Source organism: Leptopilina heterotoma, unplaced genomic scaffold (genome assembly GCF_015476425.1).
Source record: "Leptopilina heterotoma isolate Lh14 unplaced genomic scaffold, ASM1547642v1 Lhet_24, whole genome shotgun sequence".
Lineage (NCBI taxonomy): Eukaryota > Metazoa > Arthropoda > Insecta > Hymenoptera > Figitidae > Leptopilina > Leptopilina heterotoma.
This window is the reverse complement of record NW_025110956.1, coordinates 3,681,522-3,695,046: the sequence shown is the minus strand read 5'-3', so window position 1 is coordinate 3,695,046 and position 13,525 is coordinate 3,681,522. Positions and strand designations below refer to the sequence as shown.

Sequence of the window (13,525 nt, the reverse complement as noted above, 5' to 3'; positions counted from 1 at the left end):
CTATTCTGTTCTCGCCTTTAAGTCGGTTCTACAATGGGCACGTCGGACGTGGACGTCTGACGTGCCGTGCTGACGTCACCCATTTGAATAGCATGGGTGACGTCAGCACGGCACGTCAGACGACCACGTCCGACGTGCCCATTGTAGAACCGACTTTAAGGCCGCAGTCCCATGGCAGCGTTTTGCGTTGCCTTGTAATGAGAGAGAATGCAGCAAACGTATATTTGCGTCTTTTTCTCTCCCATTACGACGCAACGCAAAACGCTGTCATGGGACTCCACCCTAAAGATTCTATTCTGCGTTGGCCTTTAAACAGCCTACCATGAGGGTGCAATCCCATGTGAGCAGAATACGTCGACCGAAAGCAGAAAATCATGAGTGCAAAAGAGATAGGTAGATATTGTTGTTCTTTTCACTCTCATAATTTTCTGCTTTCGGTCGACGTATTCTGCTCACATGGGATCGCACCCTGAATCAAGATACCTGCACCTGCAACAGGCAGGCAGTTACTAAAGGCCTAAGCACAATAGGTTCGCGAAAGTCGTTCGCGAACGCAAAGCATGAGTTAGAAAAGGACAGAGGTATATTTGTGTCCTTGTCTATCTCATGCGTCTCTTTCGCGAACCTATTGTGCGTTGGACTTAAAGGTGTGAGTGCGCCATTATTCTGCTTTGGGAAGAGTGTACGATCTTTTAAATGTTAATTCTATGGTTTATGAAAAACGAGGTTTTCTTGTATACAGTTGATTTTTTACCGCTTTAATGTTGTACATTATTATAAAAAGTTAAAATTATTCCATACAAATATTTTTAATAGTTAAGGTGAAGTGAAACCTTTATCTACTACACTCAATTCCTCAGAACTTTTAAGTACAAGTAAGGTTAATTGTATGTTTTATGTATATGTATATATTTTTAAAATATTGAATGATTTTCATCTTACTTAAAACATTTCTTCCCAATTAAATGGTATAATTATACATATAAAATAATTTCAAAATTATTACTTAAAAAAATAACCAATAATTAGAATTGTAGTTTTTGGTGATCAAAATCTATGTCTATTACAATAAATTCTGTTTTATTATTATAATAGTTGCAGTATAGAAACGATCTTATTGAAAAGTGTTTAAACATTACATTAATCAGATGAATATAAATGTTATTGTAAGCTCCTGTAAACCTTTTTTTTATTTACAGTGCATTAGAAAGTATTTTTAAGAAAATATATTGCTTTCAATTTACATTTTGTATTTTTTTTTTATTAAAGAAAATATTTTCTATTGTCAATTCATTTCTATTCCAATGTTTAATATGAACTCAAAATGGAGGAAGTAAATCAATTCTCATCTATTTTATTTTGTATTTTTGAAGGAGAGAACATTTTTTTATGTATTTTTGTCAATATTACAAAGCCGAGAAGACTCAAATATTATTCTATTCAATTTCCCTAAATACCTTGATAAAAACAACAGCAATCCCTTGAAATAAAATTTTTATTTTACTGTGGATATCTCTGTAGCTGTCCATTTTTTAAGATTTTTTTTATAGTAATGTAAATTAATTTTTTTTTAAATTAAAAATATTGTTATCTTGGAGTAAAATTATTAGTTTACCTAAACAGATTTAAGGGGATCCCACTTATCGACATTGCAGATCTAAAATGATTAAAAATCTGCAACGACCGTTTCTTAGAAAATATAAGATATTATTACCTATAAATTTGGAAAACTCATTTTTTATCATGAATACACTGGATGAGTATTTTATTTGTTGTAATTATTTGAAAAAAATTATCGTTAGAAAGTTAAATATGGGCAGTTTCCCTGTAACACATCTTTGACTACTAGCTCAAACTGCAACGACCATTTCTCGAAAACAACGAAACAAAATAATTTTTCCATTTGGGAAATTTAATTTTGTAGGAAAATACGGAGGATGAGACTCATTTGCCATTCAGGAATAAATAAAAACTTTATTTTTTGTAAAGTGTATATGTGACAGCTGTTCGGTGGCACTTGATATTTAATTTACTAGCATTAACTTTTCTTATCAATTTGAACAAAATAAATGTCTCTCATTGTGTGTCTTTCATCACTAATGAATTTTTACTCGAAAAGAAAACATTATATTTTATTGTTGCTAATTTAAAGCTAAAAATAATCAAAATTGGTCAGTTTTGGAACCTTTGGCGCCATCTCTTGGTTCTATGAACTACTAAAAGCTGTCATATGTGTTCTTCTTGTTGTAAATTGCTATACAAAACAGTTTACATAAATTAAAGTTTTTTATTGTTGTTTTCATATGTAATGAATCTTATTATGTGTATTTTTTATTAAAATTAACTTTGTTAAATGGAAAAATTATTTTGTTTTGTTGTTTTCAAGAAAAGGTCGTTGCAGTTTGGGCTCTTGGAAACTGACCATATTTAATTTTCTAACAATATATTTTTTTTTTAAAATTACAACAAATAAAATACTCATCCTATGTATTTATAATAAAAAATGACTTTCACAAATTTATAGGTCATAATTCCTTATATTTTTCAAGAAACGGTCGTTGCAGATTTTTAACCATTTTTGATCTGCATTGTCGGTATGTGGAATCCCCTTAAGGCGGTGTCAAAGTCGATGCGATTTTTCCATTGAAGCTCAATGCAAAAATCCAATCGACTTTGACACCGCCTTAAGCAAATAATTTTTTCATTGTTGTTATTGTTGAAATAAAAGTGTACCGAACTGGGACTTTCACTCTGTCACTTAAAAACAATATTATTTCTAAGTTTAATACATTTTTTCAAATGAAGACTTATAAAATTTCCAACTTTTTCTAAAATTATTTTTTTGTGAGTCATCCAGTTATATGTATGTATTATAATTTATAATTAAACTCAAGATTTCCTGGAATGTTCGTATTTTTTTAAATTGAGACATTTCAACACCGACGTCTGTGTCCTCTTCAGTCAAATTACATTTAAAATTCTGTTGAAACAAAAATTTTCTTCTTTATAACAACTGAATTTTAAATGTAATTTGACTGAAGAGGACACCGATGTCGGTATTGAAACGTCTCAATTTAATAAAAATAAGAATAATCCAGGAAATCTTGAGTTTAATTATAAACTTATAAAATTGCTCGTCGATTTCTCAAGATCGATTTTTAATGAAATATTTCTGAAATTTCTTATTTGTTTTTAAAAATTAAAAAAATATTTTTTTTTCATAAAGAAGAAAAAAAATTATTTAATTATACAAAATTGTTCATATTTGATTTTAAATTTGAAATGTCAGGAAAACAAAATAAAATCGAAACTTTTTTCTATTGATTTTCAAAAATTGCAATTTTTTTGACTTTTCTTCTAAATATTGCAATACCTACCATATTTTTTTAGTATAAAATGCAAATTATTTCAATTTTTATAGTGCGAAAAATAAGTAAACAAATCTTTCAAAACTTATTTTTGAATAATTTTTTAAAATAATTAAATTTTTCAAATATAACTATAATAAAAATAAATTAATGCCGAATGATAAATTCCTTTCCTATATAATTATAATAAAAATCATTTCAAATAATGGAAATTTTGTAAAATTTAATTAAAATAATTAATTTTTTTCAAGTATTTTGTTACAATTTCTGAAATTCAACTTTTGAAGAGTTTTAATTTAAAATTTTGAAAATAATTAAATTATCAAAAAAGTTTAATGAAAAATCTTTAAATCTAAATTTACAAGTGAAAATTAGCTTCTAATTTCTTAAAATTCAATATTTACAGTATTTTCCATTATATATTTCTGAAAATTCAAATACATAAAAAAAGAACATTTTAGAATATTATTTTTAATATTTTGGAGAAAAAAATCATGTTCTAAATTTTTAATTAAAATTCTTCAAAAAATTAATTATAGTTTTTTTTTAAAGTGTACAAAAATTCTTTTTAGAAATTCAATTATTTTCGAAAAATTACATTACAATATTTTATTTATAAAAAACTAATTTTTCGAATTGTTTTATCATAATTTTTTAAGATTTAATTACATACCCTCGAATAAAGTAAATTAAAATTTTTTTAAATTTACTTTTTTATATTTTTTAAAAACTCAATTATTTTGAAAAGAGTCAGTCAACTGAAATATTAAAATTAACATTATCAAAATGTTAGAAACAAAAATAACTATTGATTGGTTTTTATTTGTAAGCACAGAAATTACTTATTGAGATTGGATTTATAGTAGCAAGATAAATTTTCTCTATTTTTGAATCGTGTTTTATTAAGAAGACACTTTTGCTTGTTTTGTTAATTACATGCTTCAGTTGAATTGATTTATGTGTAAACTTTACAAGATGTTGAAATGAAACGAAAAATAATTTTATTCTAGAATGTCTGGTCGAGAAGGAGGAAAGAAGAAGCCCTTGAAGGCACCAAAGAAAGATTCGAAAGATTTGGACGAACAAGATGTAGCATTTAAACAAAAGCAAAAGGAGCAACAAAAGGCTATGCAAGATGCTGCAAAGAAAGCTGCGCAAAAGGGACCTCTCGTCACTGGCGGGATAAAAAAATCAGGGAAAAAATGATGCATGTATTTCAGACTGATATATTCAATGATCTCTTAAAGAATTGATAACACAACAATTTTTTTATCATCTCTCCCCTGTTCGATTCTTCTATTGTTGTCTTTTGTAAATAAAATCTTCTTGAAAATAAAAAGTATTCAAATCTTTGCAATCAAGTGATACTTATACCGTTTAAAGTTTATAATTAAGCACATTTTAATCTAAAATATATATTTAAAGAGTGTCGACCGCAACAGTTTAAAGTTAGTTGTTTGCTTTTTTGTTTTCTAACTTTTTTAATCATTTTTTTTCTTAAATATTTTCAATTTTAAAATTAATGTATTAAAAATCATTGAATTCTTGCAAAGAATTTTATTAAAACTTTAAAAAATTATTGAATTCCTTCGAAGAATTTTATTAAAATTTTTTAAAATCCTAATTTATTTCTTTTCAACAATTTTATTAGAGCTTTTGTAGATACTTAAATTTCTTTGAAGAATTTCTTTAAGTATTTTAAAAATAGGTAATATAAATAGTTTTTTTTAAATAATTTTAATTAAAAATTTTGAAAATAATTGAATTGTTTTGAAGGATGATTATAAAAATTTTAGAAAATAATAGAATTTTTTCGAAAAATATTTAAAATATAAAAAAAACTGAATTTTTCATGAAATTTTATTGAAATTGTATTAAAAGTGATTGGAGTTTTGCAAAAAATTTTACTATTTATAAAAATAATAATTTTTTATTCGAAGGATTTATCAAAATTTTAGAAAATAATTAAATTCTTTTGAAGAATTTCTTTGTGTTTATTTTAAATAATGTAGTTTTTTGAAAAATTTTAATTCATAATTTTTGAAAATAAGTGAATTCAGGGTGTCTACTAACCGGGAATTCCGGGAAATAACCGGGAATTTTATTTGACCGGGAAAAACCGGGAATTAGCCGGGAATTTTATACCAAACCGGGAATTTTTTTACCAAAATTAAAAAAGTTTTATTATTTTAATTTGTTTTTAAAAAATCACTTTTTATTTCAATTTTTATAGGTATTTATACTGTTCTCTAAATTTAAGTTAGTTAAAAATAATTAATTTGATAGTAAAAAATCAATTCGACTGAAAATATGTAATTAAATTTGTTAAAGAATTTCATTAGAAACTTTTTAACAAATAGAATTTTCAAAGTATTTTAATTTAATAATTGATTAATAATTGAATATTATAAAGAGTTAAATTCTAATGTATTCATGTTTCTTACTGCGAAGATTAATAATTAAAATTTTTATTAGTTAATTTAAAAAAATATACATACTTAAAATTGTTTAATAAATTGAACTTTCGCAAATTTTTTTTTTAATTCTGAAAAATAAGATTGTTGTAATTTTTTAATTCTATTGTTTCAAGATAATTGAATTTTTCTAAACAAATAACTGAAATTTGTTTACACTTTTTGAAAAATAATTGAATTCTTTTAAAGAATTTTATTTAAATTTTTCGAAAATAATCAAGGGAAGTTAGTGACCGTAATTATAATTTAATTTTTAAAATTTAAAGTCCCTCTTTCAGTTTTAAATTAATTTTTTGCTTCTAAAAATATTATTAAACTTCTCTTAAATTTTTATAATTTTAAATTTCTGATTAAATGTTTATTACTTATTAAGTAAATAATTAATTATTAATGATTATTATTTTCAAAACTTTTAATAAAATTCTTCACAAGAATTAAATTATTTTCATAAATAATAGCATTCTTTGGAAGGATTCAATTGTTTTTATAAATAGTGAAATTTTTTTGCAGAAATTCAATTATTATCAATATAATTTTAATAAAATTAAAAAAATCAAATTTTCAATTAGGGGCCGTCCATAAACCACGTAGCCCCATTTTTTGGGAATTTTGACCCCCCCCCCTCCCCCCATGTAGTACGCTATTACATGTATTAGCGCCATTTTTTCCTCTTGTCGTAGTCAATTGCTTGACCCCCCCCCCCTCCCCCTCAAGAGGCTACGTGGTTTATGGATGGCCCCTTATAATCATAAAGAGATAAGATTATTTTTGAAAAATTAAAAGAATTTAAAGATTTATTTATTTTCGAAATCAAATTTAAATTTAAATTTAAATTTAAATTTGATAAGAAAAAAAAACCGGGAAAAAATTTGGACATAACCGGGAAAATCCGGGAAATAACCGGGAATTTTGTTGAACGAAAATACTAGACACCCTGGAATTAAACAAAGAATTTTTTCAACTTTTTAAAATAATCGTGTATGTTATTAATTATAAGAAAATATTTTATTTTTGAAGTTTATGAAAACTGTATTAAAATTAACTGAATTCCTCAGGAGAATTGTATTATTTATAAAAAATAATTTAATTTTTGCGATGAATTTTACTTCCAAAGGATTTCTTGACAAGGATTTATTCAAGTTTTTGAAAATAATTGAAATTTTGTAAAGAATCTAATTATTTACGATAAAAATTGAATTCTCTTGACAAGAATTTGTTTCAAATTTAAAAAAAAGTAAAATCCTCCTAAGAATTTTATTATTAATAAAAATAATTGAAATCTTCCAAAGAATTTTATTTTTTATGATGAAAATTGAATTCTTGCGAAGAATTTTATTATTTAAGAAAATAATTGAATTTTACTTTTTATGAAGAAATTTTTTAAAAATTTTGAAAATAATTGAAATCTTTTGAAAAATTTGATTATTAATTGAATTGTCTCGAAAGATTTCCTATGTTAAAAAAAAAAAAATTTTAAGTGAAAAAATAAAATTCCTTCAAATATAAAATTTCGGACATTTCTTTGCATTTTTAATTTTGCAAAATAAAGTTTTTTGGTCATAACTTTAAAAAAATATTAGGACACATATAAATGTTTTTCTTTAGTTTTGTAGAGATTTTTCAGACTTTTTTTTAAACTTTTAAAAATAAAAACTTTTGAAAAGTAAAACTTTTCTGAAAATTTTGTTGAAAAATATAGAAGTATCTTTAAAAATATTAGCTCCAATTTGTAGAGCATTAGAAAACGCTTCGATTATTTATTTTTGAACCTGATTCGGTCAGAAATTACGAAATTATTGGTATTTTAAAAATCAAAAATTGTCGAAAATATTATTTTATTTATTTAACCAATATATTTCTATTATTATTATCTTTATGAGGAAGCAAATTATTTATGAAATGAACACAAATAGATTTACAAAAAGATACAACTTGGCAGCGGTTTTAAAATTTTTATTTTTAAAAAATTGTTAATTCTGTAAGCATTAGCAAAAAAATTACAATTAGCTTTGTAAACATTCGGCCAGTAAAGTTAATTTCCCCAGGTAAATTTTTGTAACTTTTAAATGTGTTAACTAAAAAATGAACGCAAAAAAAGTTTCAAATTACAAATTCATTTTTAAAATTAAGTGTAATTATTATCTTTTACAAATATTAAGTAAAAGAATAATTTTTTCAATTGCAAAGCATAATAAAAGCATAAAAAACATTTTTCAGAGCAATTATAGCATAATTGACATTATTTAGGAGCATAATTGAAGCTTATATGCAAGAGTTTTGAGAGCATAAATCGTTAAATATAAAGTAATCCCCATCAGTAAACTACTACATTTAAATAACGAATTGATAATAATTAATAAAAATCAATTAAAATTAAAAATATTGAAACATTGAAAAAATCATTATAAATGTTATTTTAATTCTTTATATGATTAAATATTTATTTTAATATTATCATTGTTTAACATTTTTTTATGATTGCTGCTTATGTTATTAAATATTATCATGACCGTTATTGATGACACATACTGAGAATGGAAAATTTTTAAAAATAATGTAATAAAACGAAAATTATACAGGACAATTTATATCATGTACATATAAATAATATATGAACATGTTATTTTTTTATTTAATGTTGGTTTAAATATTTAAATTTCTTATGACATACATTAAACCATTTTTTTTGCTTTCCATGATTTTGGTTTATATTTCAATTTTGATAACAGTTTTGTAAAATTTCTTTTGAATTATTATCATGTAATTTATTAATACCAGAAAGTACCTATATTGAGTATGAAAATAATAGGTCAAATATTGAATTTTCATTGAGGAAACGACCCGAATCGGGGATAAAGCCTTAAAGCGGAATTGTATTTTTTTAAAGTATGAAAATTGATCTATTTCTAGTGTACTTAAGTAGGGACAAAAGTTCTATTAATTACAGAGATAACAGATTGCAAATAATATAGTTTTCAATTTCATTTCGACTGTTACAAATTCAGGATGAAAATGGATATAAAAAGAGAAATCCGAATATCACTATTTTAATAAGAAAAATAATTATAAAATACAGTTGAAAATGTTTTAATTCTTAAGAATGTTTGGTTTTACTGCTTTACAAATCTAAAGTGGCGGAATTTCACTGATTCCCAGTGATAAGCAGGCCACTGATTCAGGGCTCGAACTAGGTCCGTAAATCCCGTAAAAGTCCGTTTTTTGGAAAAAAGGTCCGTAAAGTCCGTAAATTGTACGATATAATTTGGATAATTTTAGAGAAATTACAAATGATTGTAGAAATTCAATTATTTTCAAAAATTTTCCTTAATTCAATGATTTTTAATAGGTATCTACTATTCTAATAAAATTTTTTAAAAGAATTCAATTATATAAAAAACAATTTAATAAAATTCTACACAAACCTTTAATTATTTTCAGAAAATAATAAAAATTTCACAGAAATTGAATTATTTACAAATTTTATATAAATTTCTTAGCCATAATTCAATTACTTTCATAAATAATCAAATTTATGGCAGAATTTCAATTATGTTTAATACAATTTTATTCATAAAAATTTTATTAACATTCATCAACAGAATTCAATTATTAAAAAATTTGTTGATAAAATTCTTTATGAGAATTTATTTTTAAGAAGTAATCAATTATTCAATAAATTATTTATTTTTGTATTTAAATAATTTTATTCTCGTAGAATTATCTAATTAAAACTGATTTGAAAATTAATTTTTATGAAATTTTAGATAATAATTGAATATTATAAGCATTGGAGCATGGATTTTTATAAAAAATTGAATTTTGAAAAGGTTTCAAATTAAAATCTTGTAAAATCTGAATTTTTCATACTGTCTTGGCAAAATTTTAATTATTTTCAAAAACTTTCCATAATTTAATGATTTTTAATAGGCATAATTACTATTCTAATAAAATTTTCCAAAAGAATTTAATTATTTAAAAAACAATTTAATAAAATTCTACACAAACATTTAATTATTTTCAAAAAATAATAAAAATTTCACAGGAATTTCATTCTTTACAAATTTTTTTTATAAATTTCTTCGCAATCATTCAATTATTTTCATAAATAGAAAAATTTTTACAGGGATTTAATTATTTTAGTAAATAATAAAATTCTTATTAGGAATTAAATTATTTTGATGAATAATAAAACTCATTGCAGAATTTCAATTATTTTTAATACAATTTTAAGCGAATTTCTCGAAATAATGTAATTATTCTTAAAAATTTTATTAAAATTCGTCAAAAGAATTAAATTATTTTAAAATTTATTGATAAAATTCTTTATGAGAATTAAATTTTAACAAACATTCAATTATTCAATAAATTATTTATTTCTTCATTTAAATAATTGAATTCTAGTAAAATTTTCTTATAAAAATTAATTTAAAAAAGGATTAGAGTTAAAATTTTAGATTATAATTGAATATTAAAAGCATTGGAGCGTAAATTTTTAGAAATAATAGAATTTTGAAAAGGTTTCAAATTAAATTTTTTGAAAATAAATATGAATTTTTCATATTTTTAACTGACAATTCTGTGGAATTAATTTTTTTTTGAAAAAGTTTAATTGCATGGGGATTTTTTTTATATTATTTGAAGTTTTTATTTTCTAATATATATTTAATTGAAGAATTTACGAATAATTAAAATTTCGTGAAATTGAATATTGTAAAGAAATTAATTTGAAAATCGTCAAAGAACTTTTTCGAAAATTATTAAAAATAATCGATTTTAAGAAGAATTTTAGTTAAAAATTCTTGAAAATGTTCTCTTATTTGACTCGGACTGGTTATATTTTTGTCAGTAATTGGTCCGTAAATGGTCCGTAATTTTTCATTTTTGGTCCGTAAAGTCCGTATTTTTAATTACTTTCACTGGTTCGAGCCCTGCACTGATTTCAAATAGTGCTTAATTATGTACTAATTAATCAGTGCAGTTTCGCATCAAATTTAATAAAATTTCACTGATTCACAGCCTACGTATGCTAATTTAAATTAGTAGATGATAATGTAATTTAATAATTATTACTATAATACCGTCGAAAATTATTGGTACGGCTACACGTGCCTGGTACAAAAACATATCAGTCATTAAATCATGATTTTTTAGTAAAAAAAATGTTAATAGAAAATTAAAAAAATATCATTCGAAAGCTTATAAAATTATTCATATACATTTTAGCACTCGATAAGTGTGAAAAAAGTTTTTTAACCCTAGAATGGAAATATGATTTTTTTGAAACCCCATACTTTATATACAACTTTTATATAGTGCATTTTCTTCATTTTTCAATACGGAAGACGATGGCATCATTCATTTTTTTAGTAAAGTTTAGAGAAATTTTTGAAAATGTTAAAACAAAAGAGAACAGGGAAAATTGAAAAATTTCACAAAATGTATCCGCTTACTGAAATTAATGTAATTTTTCAACAATGGGATCAATTTTAAAAAATCAAGCGGATTTTAAAAGGTAAATAGAAACACTTTATAAGAGTAAAATATTGAAAATTGAAGCACCAATCGCATCCGAAAACATATCTATCGCTTTAACCTGCAAAAATCGGTTATCAAATGTATAAAATGAATTATTATAGTTTGGTATTATTACGTCAGTGTAATACCACATAATATAGAGGTAATAGTCTGTAATAATCAGTAATACCCTATAATACTAGATAATACGCGTAACAGCAGAAAAATTTAGTGTATTAGAGTGTACACCATTTTAACCAGTAATTACCCCCTCGTTTCTTATATATAGTACTTATATTGGTGATTAATAGTTTTTCTAAATTATTATTTCTCTTCAGTATGAATAATACATTTTTACTTATTAAGACGATCAAGTGCTAGAATATTTCTTATATATAAAAAATGTATTTTTTTTTAAAAATGCAAATTATTATTATTTTTATTTATTTTTATTATTATATAAACATATTACGTTTGTTTCTGTTACCAAACTATACATTTGATTCCAATATTCTATGCCTGGGTTTCAATGCGAGATCGACTCGCAGCTGTCATATTTTTTAAATTAAAGCTTAAAGTCTATAGTTTAAAGTCCAACTAAAGCAACTGCTTTAGTATGAAAATTGGTAATTGTTATTAACAATTTTTTTAAACAATTGATAGTTAAAATACGTTCTCAATGTTTTTTAAAGATTAGGATTACAATATTTTTTAATTCTTAGAGTTTTGCGCATTAAAAAATATTGATTTAGAGATCAAGTTTAGTTGAAAATATTGTAGAAAATAATTGAATTCAGGAAGGGTTATAATTGTAATTTTTTTGAAATTATTAAATTTAAATTAAGTTATTAAATATTAAATATCGCGAGGACGCGATATTTTGGGCTTTTGAGACCATATTCTTTAGTTTTCCATGTCAAAATATTAATTGAAAAATTTTTTTTCGTAAAAAGTGTGTTTTTTTGCAATAAAATTGTTATAAATTTTTTTGAGATAATTATAAACAAATTTTAGCTTCATATTCGGAAAGAGCGATAAATTTTACGTTGGAAATGGTATATCCTAAATTTTTTTACTAATTATTTTATACAAAATAAGAGTCGTGAAATCAAGGTAAATGTTGCGTCCTGGTGGTCGTTAATGGGTTAATTGACATTTTCTTCCGGAGTAATATTGAAAAAAATTTATCTCATTGTTAAACCTTTGGTTGCTTCCAAAATAAATAAAATATTTTAGTAATTTGAAAATCGGGGACATAAATTTTTCAAGTGACCTGCTTCACTTTTTTTGACCCTAATAATAAATGTTATAAAAATTTAAGAACTTTTAACCATTAGTTTCAATTTTTACAAAAATAAATTTAAACCCTTTTATTTTTGAAAATGCTTTTTTCAAAATTAAAAATTTTTTTTCGGTAAAATTCAATTATATTTAGACAATAAACAAAAGTTAAGAAATATTCTTAAAACTGCGCGACAAATTGATAATAAAACTAAAATTAAAAAAAATTGTCTACAATGCACCTTTTACACGAGCAACAATAATTTATCATTCAAATTACATACTACAATTATTTAAGGCAGAGAGTATCAAAAAAATCGATGACTTGGACTTTGCTTTATTTCACGTGCGAGGTCTACTTATTCTGGAAAATTCAATTCCTTGTGCTGAATAGCTGAAAAGATTTGCAATTTATATATATAAAGAATTTAGCAATAAAAATAACATTTCTTTTTTACTTTATTCTAGATATTTTTGCGCGAATATTTATTTTAATTTTTAATATCAAAATATTCGCACTCTACATGTATACACATATTGTATAAATAGAATAAATAGAATTAAATACATATTCAATAATTTATAATTGTCTCTGATTTTATTTTAAGTTTGTATAAAAATTAAATCATTCAGAAAGATGAAATTATTTCGAGATAATGCGCATTAAGTTGTAGATGGAAAATTTATTATGTATTATTACAGTAAAATGCAACCTAACAATAATGAACAATGATAATGACAAGTGAGAACGAGATTTCTTGATTGATTAGAAAAGGACAAAACTAGAGACACGAGGCAAAGGTAAGTGGTGGGAGTTCGCCCAATCACGTGTCATGACCATAAAATGAAAGTACAGCTGATTGCCCATATGATCGATCAATGCTGCCA

The 13,525-nt window shown here is 23.6% G+C and overlaps 1 protein-coding gene across 2 annotated transcripts; it reads left to right on the top strand.

The window, feature by feature from the left end:
- The first annotated feature begins 700 nt into the window (after window positions 1-700).
- Window positions 701-4,725, top strand: LOC122502927 (translation machinery-associated protein 7 homolog). Of its 2 annotated transcripts, none has more exons than XM_043613276.1 (2): window positions 701-875; window positions 4,379-4,725. In XM_043613276.1, exon 2 carries the CDS (start codon window positions 4,380-4,382, stop codon window positions 4,572-4,574), a length of 195 nt encoding a protein of 64 aa, XP_043469211.1. In that variant the 5' UTR covers window positions 701-875; window position 4,379; the 3' UTR covers window positions 4,575-4,725. The 2 variants fall into 2 exon arrangements, with proteins under 2 accessions (XP_043469211.1, XP_043469212.1); XM_043613277.1 differs by lacking the exon at window positions 701-875 and adding an exon at window positions 2,711-2,844.
- The last annotated feature ends 8,800 nt before the right edge of the window (window positions 4,726-13,525 follow it).

What these genes read in the sequence shown, in the direction of transcription:
- LOC122502927 (XM_043613276.1), top strand. Translation starts at nt 4,380, where the DNA reads ATGTCTGGTCGAGAAGGAGGAAAGAAGAAGCCCTTGAAGGCACCAAAG.